The sequence below is a fragment of the Ranitomeya variabilis genome, chromosome 6 (genome assembly GCF_051348905.1).
Source record: "Ranitomeya variabilis isolate aRanVar5 chromosome 6, aRanVar5.hap1, whole genome shotgun sequence".
Taxonomy (NCBI): Eukaryota; Metazoa; Chordata; class Amphibia; order Anura; family Dendrobatidae; genus Ranitomeya; species Ranitomeya variabilis.
In genome coordinates, this window is record NC_135237.1 from 137,324,954 (window position 1) to 137,342,900 (window position 17,947).

Genomic DNA, 17,947 nt, shown 5'->3' on the forward strand with positions numbered 1-17,947 from the left:
GAAAACGAAGTCTCCTGCAGTGGCAGCGTATGACCTCTTTGTGTATCAAAATCCTCTGTATGAGTAAAAAAAATGGTCTCTCGAGAGGATTTTGATACACAAAGAGGTCATACGCTGCCACTGCAGGAGACTTCGTTTTCTTAAGCCTGGATAACTTCCCCTGATGAACCCCCCAAACGGGAGGGGAAACGCGTAGGGAAGACACCTTTTTTTCAGGGAGGCTATATTTGACCATGGGCATCACAAAACAGGCTCACACTTGGGTACTGCCCTTGTAAGGGCGGGAGTTGGTTGCAGAGGGCACGACAGGGTAAATAGGCCCCCGTGTATTTCCTCCCCTCCCCCCGTTATCGTTTTTGGTCTTCATGTCCTTTCTCCCCATCTTCTGGTCTCGGACACCATGATATTGGAGGAAAATCCTGAGTACCAGTAAACAGCAAATTGGGTGAGATTGTGCCATTTTTTATCTACTATACTGTGAATCACGAGCACTTTATGTATTATTCATGTTTTTTAGGTATGCATATTAAATGTTAAGTTTTAATTTATGATTTAGGACTGACTTTTGCTGAATTTAATCTATATTTGGAGTCAGAGAGATTCAGATTAAAACCTCTGGATTGTTGCATTGCTAAATTGATTTTTTCCTTATTACCATCAAGGCAAGGTTGTCCTCAGGCTATCCCCTTCCCTTGTTACCAAGGTGGTATTGTATTCCCACTGTTGCAGGGGCATCGTCCTTCTCTCATCTCTTTCGGCTCCAGTCCACAAAACGGAATGGGTTCCCCATAATCTGGACGAAGTGAGTGCTCCGAGTAGGTACGTATCGAGGACGGCGTCCTTCCGAAGGTTGGACACTTTATTCGGGCTTCCCAACGGTAAGAAGAAGGCTTCATGACGGTCACAGGAAGGGTTTAGCCGTTTCATCAGCCATGTTAGCCTGGTGGATTTGTTTCACCAACCAGGAGTCCTTACGTGCTACATGTCAGCCTATCTCCCTGTCTGAGGGCTCTAGGCACCAGACGTCGGCAAGCATGGCTGCAAGCTTGCGGATTCGTTCAGTCCGCATGCATTCTTTAAGCACTATAATTCCCACACTTCCACAGATGTGAGTTTGGGCAGGCGGACTCTGCAGGCCGTGGTGGTGCAATTGTAAGTACTGGTTTGACAGGGCCTGATCTGATGTTGTCCCCACCCAGGGATTGCTTTGGGACGTCCCACAGTCTGTGTCCCCCAATGAGGCGAAGGAGAAATAGGGATTTTTGTGTACTCACTGTAAAATCCTTTTCTCCGAGCCATTCATTGGGGGACGCAGCTCCCACCCGGTCATTAGCTTGTGCTTGTTTTATAATTTGACATGCTATACTCTCATATATAATATGACATGCTATACGCTCATATGTTATTGATCTCCTACTGCTTTTGCACCGAACTGGTTAGCTGAGAGCCAGCAGGAGGGTGTATACTGCAGGGGAGGAGCTAACTTTCTTTGTTTCACTTGGGCTACTTTCACACTTCCGTTTTTTTTGTAGTGCAGCAAAATGATGGATCGACGGACGTCATGAAAATAGTGAAAAACGTGTGCGATGCATCCAGTGTAATGACGGATGCGTCGTCCACAAATTCCGGGAAAATTAATGTTCGGGGACGAGAGAGAGAGACCTTTTTCCCGAACTTGAAAATCCTTCCGGGCATGCTCAGAGGGGAAAAACTGGATCCGTCGCTGGATTCCCGTGTGTGACGGTCAGCGACGGATCCTGCGTCCATAGGCTTCCATTCTATTGAACGACATATGATGCAGGATCCGTCGCTACACGTTTTTCCGACGCAGACAAAAAACGTTACATTGAACGTTTTTTCCAGACGACGGTCCTCCAAAACACGACGTATCCGTCGCACAACGGATGCGACGTGTGGCCATCGTCGTGATCCGTCGCTAATATAAGTCTATGGGGAAAATGCAGGATCCTTCCTTCATTCTCAAAAATCGACGGATTGTGACGAAAGCTGAAAGACGGAAGTGTGAAAGTAGCCTAAGTCTTCCGTCTTCTGGGCTCCGTCACAATCCATCTTTATGGGCGAAAAACGGAAATGTGCTTGCAGGATGCATTTTTTGCCCATAGACTTGTATTAGGGACGGATCGCGATGGATGGGCACACGTCGCATCCGTCGTGCGACGGATCTGTCGTGTTTTGGCGGACGCGACGCACAAAAAAGGCCAAATTGAACGTTTTTTTTGTGCGACTTGTCCGCCACTTCCGATCGTGCATGCGCGACCGGAACTCCGCCCCCTCCTCCTCGCTCATCGCAATGGGCAGCGGATGCGTTGTAAAACTACATCCGCTGCCCACGTTGTGCTAAATTTAGCAAAACGTCCGTCGGGCCGATGGTTTGCGACAGCCCCGTACGGAAGTGTGAAAGTAGCCATAGTGTCAGCCTCCTAGTGGCAGCAGCATACACCCACGGTCTGTGTCCCTCAATGAATGGCTCAGGAGAAAAGGATTTTACAGTGAGTACACAAAATTCCCTATTTTTTGCCCATAGACTTGCACAATAATACATTAATAATCATTTCTTTTTAGCGCTACTGTCACATTTATAATTTCCATCTATGTGCACATTATTGATCCTGTTGGTACTTTTATGGTGCACAGATTGGAGGAACATGTGTCTCTCTTTATAGAGTTGATTTACCTCCTGTATATCTTTTAGCCGTTCTCCTCACCGTTCTCAAATTGTTTGTTATATTATTGTTCTTCTGTCTTATTAATAAAATTGGGATATTCTTTTTCTCAATCCTTTATCTAAGTGGGTTCTTTCTCTAAGTGATACATACACTGATGTACCGAATATGTATTGTTCAGTCATTTGAAGATGCCCATCCTTTTGATTTTCATTCATTGTTCAGGGATTAATTTTTTAGGTAAATTGGCCTAATTCACTCTGAGCTTCTAGCAATGCATTCTATCTGCTTTTTTGGAACTCTAGGCTATGTGCACACATTGAGTAAAATTTCTGCACCATTTCTGCACCTCTTCGCTGGAAAAACGCAGCTAAAGAAAAGCATCTTTTTTGTCCTCGGTTTTCGAGTGAAGGCAATGGTGAAAAACGCACAGAGAATTGACATGTTGCAGATTATTTTCTGCACCAAATCAGCAAGTCAAAAATATTCAATTTGTGCATGACACTTCAGGTTTCTCATTCAGTTTGTTGGCATCAGGTTTTGTTGCAGGGTTTGTCACAAATCCGTGCAGAAAAATGCACTAAATCTGCCACGTGTAGCCAGGGCTCTGGAGTTGGTCTGTGTCCATTTTTTTGGAGTTGGAGTCCATGTGTTAGAATTGGTTCATTTTATATAATAAACTAGCTGTACTACCTGGCTTCGCCCGGAGTAATAACTGCTGTTAGCAAAATAGAATGTGTTAACAAAAATTTATTCTGCACAAAAAAAACAGAAAACAAATAGATAGAAATGTAATTATTAAAAGGCAAAAACTAAGCTAATAGAAGCATTTTACAACATATATTTCAACACCAGAGATATTCCACACAGATTTAACTAAATTGGCCAAGTAATGTGAAGTAATCTTCTACTACTTATTCGAGAGCCTTTTGATAAACTACATTCTTAGTTTTTCCTTCAGGTGCAAAGACAAACAGATTTTTGGCTGTTCCAACTCTTGAACAGGCCACATAAAGTTGACCATGAGAAAAGCATGGAGATTGTAAATCTAAGCTAGCTGAAGAGCCCGGCGTTGCCTGGGCATAGTAAATATCTGTGGTTAGTTATAGCACCTCACTTCTCTTATTTTCCCATCACGCCTCTCCTTTTCCCCCTCACATCTCTCATTTTCTCCCTCACACCTCTCATTTTCCCCCTCCTCTTATTTTCCCCCTCACTCCTCTCATTCCCCCCTAACACTTGTCATTTCGACCTCACATCTGTCATTTTCCGATCACTCCACTATTTTCCCTCACTCCTCTCATTTGCACTCACACCTTTTCATTTTCACCTCACACCTCTCATTTTCACCTCAGTATATACATGTTTGTCATCTCCCTTATATATAGTATACACCTGTATGTCATCTCCTGTATATAGTATATACCTGTATGTCATCTCCCCTGTATATAGTATATTCCTGCTGTGTCATCTCCCCTGTATATAGTATATACCTGTATGTCATCTCCTCCTATATATAGTATATACCTGTATGTAATCTCCTCCTGTATATAGTATATACCTGTGTGTCATCTCACCTATATATAGTATATATCTGTGTGTCATCTCCTCCTGTATATAGTATATACCTGTATGTCATCTCCTCCTATACATAGCATATACCTGTATGTCATCTCCTCCTGTATATACTATATACCTGTAGGTAATCTGCTCCTGTATATAGTATATACCTGTGTGTCATCTCCTTCTGTATATAGTATATACCTGTATGTCATCTCCTGCTGTATGTAGTATGTACCTGTATGTCATCTCCTCCTCTGTATAGTATATACCTGTGTGTCATCTCTCCTGTATATATCTGTGTCATCTCCTCCTGCATATAGTATATACCTGTGTGTCATCTCCCCTGTAAATAGTATATACCTGTGTGTCATCTCCTCCTGTATATAGTATATATCTGTGTGTCATCTCCTCCTGTATTAGACCTCGTTCACACGTTATTTGGTCAGTATTTTTACCTCAGTATTTGTAAGCTAAATTGGCAGCCTGATAAATCCCCAGCCAACAGTAAGCCCACCCCCTGGCAGTATATATTAGCTCACACATACACATAATAGACTGGTCATGTGACTGACAGCTGCCGGATTCCTATATGGTACATTTGTTGCTCTTGTAGTTTGTCAGCTTATTAATCAGATTTTTATTTTTGAAGGATAATACCAGACTTGTGTGTGTTTTAGGGCGAGTTTCGTGTGTCAAGTTGTGTGTGTTGAGTTGCGTGTGGCGACATGCATGTAGCGACTTTTGTGAGATGAGTTTTGTGTGGCGACATGCGTGTAGCAACTTTTTGTGTGTCGAGTTGCATGTGACAGGTTAGTGTAGCAAGTTGTGTGCAGCAAGTTGTGTGCAGCAAGTTTTGCGCATGGCGAGTTTTGCACGTGGCGAGTTTTGAGCGGCGACTTTTGTGTTTCAACTTTTATGTGGCGAGGTTGGTATATGTGTGGTGAAATGTGCGCTGAGGGTGGTATATGTGTTCGAGCACGTGGTAGTGTGTGGCGCATTTTGTGTGTGTGTTCATATCCCCGTGGTGGTGTGGTGATTATCCCATGTCGGGGCCCCACCTTAGCAACTGTACAGTATATACTCTTTGGCGCCATCACTCTCATTCTTTAAGTCCCCCTTGTTCACGTCTGGCAGTTGTTAATTTGTCTCCAACACTTTTCCTTTCATTTTTTCCCCATTATGTAGATAGGGGCAAAATTGTTTGGTGAATTGGAAAGCGTGGGGTTAAAATTTCACCTCACAACATGGCCTATGACACTCTCGGGGTCCAGACGTGTGACTGTGCAAAATTTTGTGGCTGTAGCTGCGACGGTTCAGATGCCAATCCAGGACATGCATACACACATACACACATTCAGCTTTATACATTAGATTGGGTACAGTAATACAATGCAGGATGTGCTATAAATGTCTTCATAATAATTTGTGAATAAGTTATGAAATGTCCTATAAATGTCTGTTCTCTTCCGGATGTAAGGATCTTGGCTTTAGTTGAGATGAATCTGTGCTGTACTTTATGTACATGCTCAGTAGTGAGCACCAGTGCTGTGGAGATGAATCTGTGCTGTACTTTATGTACATGCTCAGTAGTGATCAGTGCTGTGGAGATGAATCTGTTCTGTACTTTATGTACATGCTCAGTAGTGATCAGTGCTGTGGAGATGAATCTGCTCTGTACTTTATGTACATGCTCAGTAGTGAGGCAGTGCTGTGGAGTCGGAAAACAGGGAAATTGAGGAGTCAGTCAGTCGGAGTCAGTGGTTTGGCTTACTGACTCCACAGCCATACGTGTACACATGGCTTTAGGTTGTATGCACACATTGCAAATTTTGGCAGTTTTTTTTCCTTGCAGATTTTCTAAATAAACCTGAAGCAATCCTGATGACAGCAAAGTGAATGAGAAACCTGACGTGTCATGCATACGTTGCTGATTTTTGACTTTCAGATTTGGTGCAGAAAATAATCTGCAGGATGCCAGTTCTGTTTTTTTTACACCATTGATTTCACTCAAATCTGTCAAAAACGCAGGGCAAAAATGCAAAATAATGGCGTGCGTGTTTTTCCTGATGTGTTATCTTTTTCTTTGTTCGTGCAGCAGCTTTCCTGCCATAGAGAAAGAGATAAAATATATATATTTTTCTATTAAATAAAAAAATATATATATATATATATATATATATATATATATATATATATATATATATATATATATATATATATATATATATATATATATATATATATATATATATATATTTATTAGTGTCCCTTACGTGGAGCTCATCTGACGAAATGTCAGATCTGTTCTTTTAGCCGTTTCTTGACTTTCTAAGCCTGAAGTGGCTAAAAGCTGTTACAAAAGTCGGAGCATATGCCCAGAAAGACATTTTGACTGTGCTTTGTTACCTGTTCATTGGTCCCGTTGGGGCTTATGTCCAAACACTTTGCAAAACGGGATTCGGTCGGATGCGATAACTGGGCCATAGACTGTAATGTTGCACTCTGCCGTGCATCATTTTTGGGGTATACACCTACTTGAAGTGGACACCTAGGTTTACTAGACTTGTTCTCGGTGTCCTCTTCCAGTAGGTGTATACAACTGAAAATGATGCACGGCAGAGCGCACATTGACTGTCAGCATCATTACAGTCTATGCTCCTGTCGAGGCATACGCCCGAATCCCATTTTGCAGGCAGTCTGGACGGAAGCCCCGATGGGAGCAACGAAGTGTGCAAAGCACAGTGTAAAAGGGCCCTTACTAATACAGCAGTGGAAAAATCTGCATGAATGCTCTGTTTACACCCCATTTCCAGCTCAAGAGAAGTCACTAGTAGGTTCCTACTGTTAAATATATTCCTTTTTTTTTATTATTTGGTGGTATTTGTTCAAAATGGTAAAGTGGCATAGTCTACTATACTTCAGTGCACGAAAACAGGAATCTAAGGCTGTGTGCACACGATGCAGATTTGGTGCAGAACTGCAGCAAATTTTTCTGCTGCAGAAACTCTGCAGATCTGCAACTGTGATGTAGGCTGAGTTCACACGTAGCAGAATTGCCACGGAAATTTCCACGGCAATTCTGCGCCTCCTGCCGCGGGTATATCGCATGCAGAATTTGCATGCATATACCGGCAGAAAACTAGCGTTTTGCAAGCATAATTAGCTTGCAGAGTGCTAGCGTTTTCCAAGCGATCTGTAGCATCGCTTGGAAAACTGCTTGACAGGTTGGTCACACTTGTCAAACATAGGGTTTGACAAGTGTGACCAACTTTTTACTATAGATGCAGCCTATGCAGCATCTATAGTAAAAGATAGAATGTTAAAAAAAATAAAGGTTATACTCACCTCAGCGGCTTCCGTTCCTAATGCTGTGTGTTCAGGACCTTCCATTGACGTAGCGGTCACGTGACCGCGACGTCATCGCGGTCATGTGACCGACGTCATCGCAGGTCCTTCACACACACCTCGGAAGCCTCTGAGAAGGTCAGGCCGCCAGAAGGTGAGTATATCGCTATTTTTTTATTTTAATTCTTTTTTTTTTTACCACTTATATGGTGCCCAATCCGTGGAGGAGAGTCTCCTCTCCTCCACCCTGGGTACCAACCGCACTTGATCTGCTTACTTCCCGCATGGTGTGCACAGCCCCGTGCGGGAAGTAAGCAGATCAATGCACTCCTATGTGTGCGGAATCGCCGCGATTCCGCAATTTTAATGAACATGCTGCGTTTTTTTCTGGATTGCGATTCCGCTCAGGAAAAAGATGCAGCATGTGCACAAAAAATGCGGATTGCAATCTGTTACATAGGATGCTTAATGTTAGCGTTTTTTTCACGGTTTTATAGCGTTTTTATAGCGAAAAAACGCGAAAAAAAAGCAAAAAATCTGGTACGTGTGCACACAGCCTTACAGTACAATGTAAATCAATGTGAAAAAAAAAAAACCTGTGCACATGGTGCCGAAAAATCCACGCAGAAACGCTGCAGATTTCAAAGAAGTGCATGTCACTTCTTTTGTGCGTTTCTGCACCCCTCCATTAATAGAAATCCGCAGTGGTAAAATCTGCACAAAATCCGCATCAATTCCGCACTAAAACCGCATAAAAAAACAGAACCTGCGGATTCTGCCAGGAGATGCAGATTTAGTGCAGAAAATTCTGCACCACATTTCCTACATGTGCACATAGCCTAAGGCTCTACTGGCCGAGCAGAGGATGGACTGACGCTCTTCTAGGTTCTGTTACGTGAATGGAGTCAAATAAATTTGGCGTTTACACTGAGGGCTTTTCCTAACATACCTGGAGTGGGATCCAAACGTGATTGACATGATGTATGTATGGAAATGTGCTATGAGGTGGTTGGGTTTTGTTATATAATTTCATGCTCTCTGTTCTTTTTGTCTCCTACCGTTAGATGTAGTAACCATAGCTATTGACTGAAGTTTTTTCTTTATATTGTTACAGGAAATCAAAGCATTTCAGTCTGATGAATATCTCCACTTAATTGATGAAAAAGAAGCTCTCAGCTTAAAAGAAAAAGACAAGTCTCTCTACATATGTGATCCATTTAGTGGTGCTGCTTTTAACCATCTCGAGAAGGTTTGTCATCTTGATCGGTGTCTCCTGTTACACCCTTCTAATATTTAGTTTTTCGTGTGCATTACTATATTGTACATCTGCACTATGACTCTAGTAACAGTGGTTGCTTCAGCTTGGTTGTAGAATAGTTGGACCCCAAGTTGTTATATTCTGCATGAAACATCAGAGATGTGTTCCCCGAGCTGAATACCCCGTCTTCAACATGGCAATGGCTGATATCACAATTTCATGCACAAGTCTTGACAAAGAATGCAGGGTAAGTGTCCTTTCAGTTGTTGCAAGATCTTTGGTGACTTCTGCCCTGAAAGTTGATTTATTTGCTTCCTAGATGCAAAATTACACATTTTTTGTAAACTGTCTTCATTAAATATTTCCTGCTGTGTTGATTCTTTGGAATCTGTTAATCCCTCACCTAACAGTCTGACATACTGTATTTTTCAGCATATTAGATGTATCTAACTGTAGAGCATAGCCCACGTTGAGACAGCAATGTCACTGGGTTACAGTCATACGGCTATGCATGCTTTTTTGGTGTTTTAGGGTAGAAGAGGGCGTCTAATCATGTCACTTTTTGCTGCAGCACAATCCATTGTCTATAAAGGAGACATTATGCCTCGACAGTATAAGCTGCACTAGTATTACATATGTTATAGTCAATGTATGCAGCATGCCCAAGAGACTGGAGGTGCCAAGTTGGTGGCACCATTCACTGGGCGGGATTGTGTGGGCTTTTCCTGGACCCTGTAATTGATACTTATACTCAAGGCCCAAAGATCTGTGTGCCTGGTATAATTGATCTGGTGGAGCTGCTAACGTGGCAGAACAATATTTGCAGACAGGCAACAAAGGTATAACACTGATGAGGAAAACCGACAAGACAAAAAATAGCCCAAATAGGTATTTAATATATAACACTGATGAGGAAAACCGACAAGACAAAAAATAGCCCAAATAGGTATTTAATATTCCATGCAGTAAAATCTTCATGTTAGCAGGGTTACCCCTTTAAGCTAATAACAGTGTTACATTTGTCTCTTCACACTGATTCCTTACATCCCCATTATTTATCAAAAGTTCCATACATTTTCGCAAAAAGCAGTAATTGGTCCATCTATTACAATTACCTGGACAAGTCCAAGAGGCGTCTAGCCAATCCTGCCGATATCTCACCCATAGATGCATGATTGAATTCCCATTAATTCCCTCACCGCCTCCTTCCCCCATGTGGTACAAATCCCACACATGCCCTGTGGGAGGAGCAGAGGGGTCATTTCTGGAAAATCAGTAATGCCTCTATGGGCGGGATGTCGGAAAAATAGGCAAGTGTGTTAAGTACTGAGCGCACAACATTTGTTCTGGCCCAGGTAATTATAATGTGTAACAAAATTATGTTAATTGGCAAGAAAGGGTGAAGAATGCATCCTGGTCAGTGATACCTGGCAGCTCAACAGAAGCTCCGCGAATCTCTTACCTTCTGGCGTCCCTGGGGCAGCTCTTGACAAATCAATCAGCTCATCTCTACTAATTTCACACGTCCAATTAAGAGTCTGAGTTACAGAGCTCATCCTCAAAAATAGATTTCATGTAGCGTAGACGAAAAAGCGTGACCTGTCTGATAACGTATTTATGTTTTGTCCAGTTTCGCCCCCTATTAAAGGGGGGTTGGGTTGTTACACCCCACCTGTGGACAGAAGTAAAATAGGTGCATATTGCTGGCGCTGTGAGCTGTTTTGCTCCGTGTAGACTTGGCACTATTACTACTATAGACTAATTAAAAAATGTAAAGTGGGTTATTTGTGCCTTGAGCTTCGCACTAAGAAACTGGTTCTGGGTCCAAAAGAATTGGCAATAACCCATTTAAGTAGAGTGCGATGTTTGAGTAAACATACTTTAAATGGCTTGCCAGGAACCCGGCAGAATCGCCTTATTGTGGCTGCCAGGTATACATGAATGGCCAATTTAAGTAGTTTAAATTTTTCCAATTTTCTACAGCAGTAATGCAGTTCAAATTTCATGTTTGCATTCTATATAGCGCTACAGAGTGCTAGTTTATTTGTTGGTTATATTTGGAGGTGGCTCTCTTAGTAGGCACCTGTGCACGCCAGTTTTCTGTTTAGGATGTGACCGTCAGTCTTTTGATATTTGAACCCCTTCAAGGCAGGCCGCTGCATAGGTCTGAACTGGTTTCATAAGCAATGCCTGTTTGGGTCGGAAATCACAGGACTCGTGCAACAGTCAGGTGACAAGAACCGCTTGAGATATTACTCTGTGGTCACTTGACCACTACAGCAGGTCTAATGAGGCAGGCATCGCTTCTGAAGCCACTGATTCAGACCTATGGGGCGGCCTGGCTCCACAGGGGCAATGTAAGGTGAGTATATCATAGTTTTTTTTATTTTAATCAAACCCATGCCTGTAAAAGGAAAAACAACTCTGTATCAGATGACCCGTTTTAAGGTAATTTTTCATATTCCTAATAAAGTGCTCTGTTTATAGGAAGAAGTTCATCAGTGTGTGCAGTTGATGGGTGGTTGTGTCTACAGAGACCTTAATGTTTCAGTCAGTCACCTAATTGCTGGTGAGGTTGGCAGCAAAAAATATCTTGTAGCAGCCAGCCTAAAGAAACCTATTCTTCTGCCTTCATGGGTAAAAGCCCTCTGGGAGAGATCGCAACAGAGGTAACCACCTAGAAATGGCTATTCCATTCCTTGTGTTTGTTATTAAATATTTTCTGCTAACTTTTGTTTTTTTCTGAAAGGATAATTAGCCACTCAGATGTCACAATGGAGGAATATTTATGTCCCATCTTCCTTGGCTGTACCATCTGTGTGACTGGATTAAGCAGTCTGGACAGAAAGGAGGTTCAGAGACTTTCTTCACTTCATGGAGGCCAATACACTGGCCAGCTCAAAATGAACGAGTCCACCCATCTTATTGTGCATGAGGCCAAAGGTACTTTTAATCTTAGTAGGAACCTTAACTGATTAACCATTAATACTGTGTATGACTAAGTCTTCTAAGATACTGATGTAGGAATAAATGTCTCCAATTTACAATGGCATCCCCTATACTCGCACTCACTCTGCCATCTCTTCAGCTCATGTTCTCTGTTTTAACAAGAGCATTCAATTGTAGTCCACATTCTCATGGCAGGTATGCAGGGCTCATGTCAAGATTTGCATCTCTCCAAAATCATGTACATTATTTTTCACATCCTTCATAGGTAGATAGGATGATGGTTTTGTATTTGGAGAGTTCGACTTGTTCCTTGATTTTCTTATTTTTACTACTTCTGCGTCATCTAGGATTTACTCTCCCTAGTAGTTAAAAAAAAAAAAAATCTGTGTAATTGGTTTCAAATCAGTAATATATAATTAGTTGATTTTTATTATTATTTCTAAGGTCAGAAGTACGAGTGTGCTAGAAAATGGAATGTGCACTGTGTCTCAATCCAGTGGTTCTTTGAAAGTATTGAGCGGGGGTTTTGTCAGGATGAGAGCATGTACAAGATGGATCCTGTGTTCTCTTCAAAGACTATGCCAGAGACCTCCACCCCTACAAGTAGCAACAGAATAGAAAGTAGGTAAACTGAAGAGCAATTTTGTGATCATTCTGAATCTGATTTTCATCATGTTTTGGGCCTTTTGCCTGTTTTTGTCATCTATTTTTCTGACATATAAAAAGAAATTGAGGTTTCCCAAGCCTTCCCTAGCAGTTAGTGAAAATTTGACAGCACATGTTTACTTGCATCAAACATCTGTCTAATATAATTCTGCATTTCAAATTCAAGCTTGCCTTAACCTGACCCGACTTTTGGAAATGTGTTCCTTTGATTTAAAGCATACCTTCACTGTTTAAAGAAAAATGATTATCGTGGAGACTTCTCAGTATAATTGTTTTTCAAAATTGCTTTATTCAAGATTTTTGCTGTTAACTTGCAGTTCAGTCCGCGCTAAACTAGGCAGCATACTGCTTCTGCTGCGAACCTGCTGCCTTCAGAGCCATACAGGAGTGATGATCTTAGCATTTTACAGCATTCTATCCCGCTCTGATGATGATGGCCTAGCAGCAGGAACGGGACCATGCCTAGTTTGGGGCAGCCCAGAGCTCAAGTGGTGCATGCTGCAAGTTAACGGCTAAAACCTAGAAAACCAATTTATACTGCAAAGTCCTACACTATAATCTAGTTTCTTGATTGACTTAAGGTTTTATAATCTAGTAAATGGCTTTTCTATATTTCTAGGCTTTTCATATTTTTTTTATTTTCGACAGACAGGGCACTCTCTGATGTCAGCCATATTTCTAACATTAGTACCAGCTGTGTGAATGAGTCTGCCTTTAATTCTGTGATGAGTACAAGACTCGAGCCTCCACCGGATACTCTTGAAAACTTGGATATTAGTTCACTACAGGCTCCAGATGATCTGCTTGATGGCTGCAGGGTGGGTATTTAAAAGGCTTTTATCAATGTCATTTGATATAGGTTGGTTTTATCATCATTTGTCTTTGCACTTTATATGGCTAGTCTCCACATATGTGGCGTAAAATATCGTTTAACGGGTGCTAGAAACAAACAGTGAGCCTAATGTATAAAAAGGGGTGCAGGAATAAATCTCTTCCTGACACTGAACATACTAGTATGTCCAAATGATTAAGCGGGCACAGGAGCCAGGAGTTTGGCTTAAGTGACCACTATTACAGCAAGAGTTATTACAGCAGGAGTTCGGCTAGGGCCAATGCCAGCACCCACCCTGGCCGTTGAACTATTAGCTATTGCAGTATTTATAAGATTGTGGGAGGGACTCCCTCCCTCAACCCATCTAGCACCCAAAGGCCATTCAGGGTATTTTTTGTCAGCAGCTTCAAGTCCAGCATACGACTGACTGAACAGTCCTTTTTGGGAGCAACAAAAAGGTTTGCATCAAAACCTTTGACCCATTCTTGGGTAGGAAGTGGAACAATGACGCCTGATTTGGATAAGGGAGGAAGTGACTTGTAAAAAAAAAAAAAAAAAAATGAAAAAAAAAGTCCCCAAGGAAAGGAGTCCTTGGAGAACGAGACAGGGGGGGGAAAAAAAGTCTCGTAGAGGAGTAGAGAATTCTAAATTGTAACTGGAAGAGACTTTCTCTGACCCAAGCGTTGTTGATTGTGGGGAGCCACACATCCTGAACAGCTGCCTCCCATTCAAAGAGGAATCCATGGTGGGGGTGTCCCATCATGCAGAGGAGACCCTGTTGCTTCTAGTGCGTGAAGACTTGGAGGGCTGTGTGTGTGGACACCAGGAAGGAGCCTGCTTGAAAGATGGTATTTTCTTTCTTTTCTTGAGGCACAGCAGGTTTCTCATGGTGCATAGGTGGGAACTGGAGAAAAGAGCAAAACTGATGAGGCCTTCGATTGGACGAAGAATGGGGAGGGGGGTTTCTTCGCACAAGTGGCATTTGAAATGATCTTTTCCGGCTTCTCCTCTGAGACGTGAACCGTGGAAGTGTAGGATCGTGAGGGACCGCTTGGATGTGTGGTCCTTGTTCCATGCCTTGAACCAAAAGATGTGGCGGATAACCACCGTGTTGTTTGAAGCGTGTCCTGAGCAGCCAGCTGCCTCAAGAGGCAAAACATGGGTACTTAACCACATGGGCCATCTGGATTGCCAGCTCCAGTGGAGGGACCCTGGAGATGCTTTGGTGTGGGTGCTTTGCCTAGGCCATGACTGCCTAGGCCGTGACTTGGCAGCTCAGATCATAGCGAAGGATGGATGCAGAGACTAACCTGTATCTTCAAAGGTGGACTTGTTTAATAATTCTACAGGCCATTCATTCTGTGGGGTCCTTTAGAGATACTTTGTTGGAGATTGATAGAGTCATGGTCCTTGTCAGTCTGGACATCGGAGGATCCACCACATTTCTGTGCACGAAAATGTCTTTTGGGTGGAGCCCACTCCTTATTCAATACTTCACTGAATTTGGAATGGTTAGAATAGCACTTTGCAGTAACCCTCTTAAAGGATGCAGTGGCGAGTGGTCCGATTCTTTCACTTTGAGGGTTTTATTTATAGCACAAACAAGACTGTCAACCATGCCTCAGCTTAGAAGTCTGAGCGGAATTCAGGTCTGGATCTGAATCAGAATGGTGATCCGATACTTGAGATGACCAAGTCTCCAGGAAGGCAGAGCGTAATGGTGAGTGCTGTCTGAGTCGTTGAGAGAGATGGAGACCGGGATGAGCAACTTACTCTATGACGCATGGACCACAGACATTCTCTACCATGCTGGTGCTGAGTGGTTAGTGAGTTTGACTCACTCTGGCAAATGATAGAGGTACCCAGTGCAGAGGTTGAAATGGATAGCTTTTCCATGATATTGACCAGGGTCTGGGACACCGTGGTCAAATCTGTAACAGACTGAGAGAGGTTAATGGCTCAGGCCTGGAAGTGGTGGTGGTGGGGGGGAAGATCTTGTCGCAGTCTGCAGGAGGCTCCTAGATCATCAACAGGGTGCAAGCAGCACTGGTCATCATGGGCTGGCCCAACTGAAATTTTTTTCTTGCAGGATATGTAAGCAAAGTACACAACCAGCAATGGCTATGATGACGTATATGTGTGTCTTTCTATGGGGCTTGACATGGTTGAAAGGATAGAAAAATAGAAGAAAATTGGGGACAGGCTAGGAGGGGTTAAGGAGTGCCACATGAGGACGAGCCTTAAGGTACCTTCACACTGAACGATATCGCTAGCGATCCGTGGCGTTGCAGCATCCTGGCTAGTGATATCGTTGAGTTTGACAGGCAGCAGCGATCAGGATCCTGCTGTGCCATCGTTGGTCGGAGCAGAAAGGCCAGAACTTTATTTCGTCGCTGTATCTCCCGTAGACATCGCTGAATCGGCATGTGTGACGCCGATTCAGCGATGTCTTCACTGGTAACCAGGGTAAACATCGGGTTACTAAGCGCAGGGCCGCGCTTAGTAACCCGATGTTTACCCTGGTTACCAGCGTAAACGTAAAAAAAACCAAACACTACATACTTACATTCTGGTGTCTGTCCCCCGGCGTCAGCTTCCCTGCACTGTCAGCGCCGGCCGGCCGGAAAGCAGAGCACAGCGGGGACGTCACCGCTGTGCTTTCCGGCTGGCGCTTACACAGTGCAGAGAAGCACAGCGCCGGGGGACAGACACCTGAATGTAAGTATGTAGTGTTTGGTTTTTTTTACGTTTACGCTGGTAACCAGGGTAAACATCGGGTTACTAAGCGTGGCCCTGCGCTTAGTAACCCGATGTTTACACTGATTACCCGGGGACTTCGCATAGTTGGTCGCTGGAGAGCTGTCTGTGTGACAGCTCTCCAGCGACCACACAGCGACGCTGCAGCGATCGGGATCGTTGTCTAGATCGCTGCAGCGTCGCTAAATGTGACGGTACCTTTACTCAGGGGGGACTTTGTATGGGATCCCAGGACAGGCTGCCTACCAGATCTGGAGACCTGTGCTGAGGACCTTCAGGAGCGCTGGAGGAGAGGTATTGGCTACAAGAGCAGAGAACCCACAGGAGTTTCTGGGGGGGTCCATGGAGCACAGCAGAATGCAGAAAATGGCACTTCCCGAGAAGGAGGAGGGGATGTTGATCCATACCCAGCAGTGTGGGATAACCACCCGCGTAAGCATCTGAATGAGGAAGGAGGCCGATGGGAAGGAATGGGAACTGGTACAATGCAGCAGGAAGAAGATCCACTTGCCTGTCCTGTAAAATGGATGCTGGATTCTTACGGAGGCTGGTGTTCAGCTTGGTCATCGATTAATGCACGCACATGCTCTGTGGGATGAAGCGGGCAGGATAAAAAAGGTCAAGCACCGTCCGCACCAGTACCAGAATGCCGACTGAGTTGGAAGAGGAATTGTGTATTTCAGAGAATTAGATGGAAAAGCCGATGTAGGTGCTCAAGTATAGAGCACAGGAAAAATGGGAACCAAGCCTTCAAATTGATCCAAAATGTTATGTACTCCAAAATGCCACTAAGTGTCAACTCCCAAAACAAGTCCTGTAATCTGTTAAAGGAAGTATAGGGGGGTTCCACGTTACTAGTAGTACAAAAAGGCTCTGGAAAATTGACATTACTCCCCAGTAACCTGAAATTCCGCTAAATCTACCCTCCAAAATCAGGGAGAGTCCACTTAAAGAAACACTCTGATTAATAGTTAGTTTTCATTAACTGTGTAGTGTGTGTGTATATATTGGTATACTCACCTACTGCTGCTCCGCTTCTCAGTGAAGTCACCACTCTGCAGACTTTCTTGGTCACACTGCGATCTACATGACCTGGAAGTGGCTTTTATAATGCAAGTCTATGGAACGTCAGAAGGAGACTCCATAGGCTTACATTGTAAAAGAGACTTCCTGGAAATTATAGGCCGGCAAGTTTAACCTCTACTGTGGGTAAAATCCTTGACAGTTGCTGTCCTGGAGTATCTCAATAAGAATAACTTCTTGACCCTACATCACCATGGGTTTCTGAGGGATCAGTCTTTTCAAACTGAACTGATCAGCTTCTATGAAGATGCAAGTTCCAGACTGGAGGCAATTAATGTTGTCTATATTGTCTTTTCAAATTTTGTTTTATACGATGCCACACAAAAGATTGGTACATAAAATGAGAATGCTAAGACTATGGGAAAATATGCGTAACTGAGTTAACTGGCTCAGTGATGGAAAGGAAAGGGTGGTTATTAATGGAACACACTCAGATTGGATACCATTAACAGTGGGATTACCACAGGGGTCATTATTGCATCCTCTTCTTTTTAATAACTATATTAGTGACCTAGTAGGAGCATGCAGATTAGAATTTCAATATTTGCAGATGATACTAAACTCTGCAGGATAATCAACACCGAAAAGAATAATTTAATGTTACAGAGGGCTTTATGTAAGTTGGAGGATCGGGCTGAGAAACGGCAATTCAAGTTTAGTGTAGATAAATGTAAGGTCATGCAGAGGAAATAAAATGTATAATTATGCACTAAATTGTAGAACACTGGGTAAAACTGTCACTGAAAAGATTTTGTTGTATGAGTGGACTGAAAACTCAACCTCAATGACCAGTGCCAGGCAGCTGCTGCA

The 17,947-nt window shown here is 43.1% G+C and overlaps 1 protein-coding gene across 8 annotated transcripts in view; it reads left to right on the forward strand.

Moving 5' to 3' along the window:
• TOPBP1 (DNA topoisomerase II binding protein 1) overlaps nucleotides 1-17,947 on the forward strand; it is a 107,175-nt gene that overhangs the window by 20,102 nt on the left and 69,126 nt on the right. For all 8 annotated transcript variants that reach the window (XM_077269042.1, XM_077269045.1, XM_077269043.1 and 5 more), the window contains 6 exons: nucleotides 8,707-8,841; nucleotides 8,954-9,097; nucleotides 11,338-11,519; nucleotides 11,600-11,793; nucleotides 12,244-12,420; nucleotides 13,114-13,283. In XM_077269042.1, the coding sequence (XP_077125157.1) occupies nucleotides 8,707-8,841; nucleotides 8,954-9,097; nucleotides 11,338-11,519; nucleotides 11,600-11,793; nucleotides 12,244-12,420; nucleotides 13,114-13,283 (1,002 nt within the window). The remainder of the gene's footprint in view (nucleotides 1-8,706; nucleotides 8,842-8,953; nucleotides 9,098-11,337; nucleotides 11,520-11,599; nucleotides 11,794-12,243; nucleotides 12,421-13,113; nucleotides 13,284-17,947) is intronic.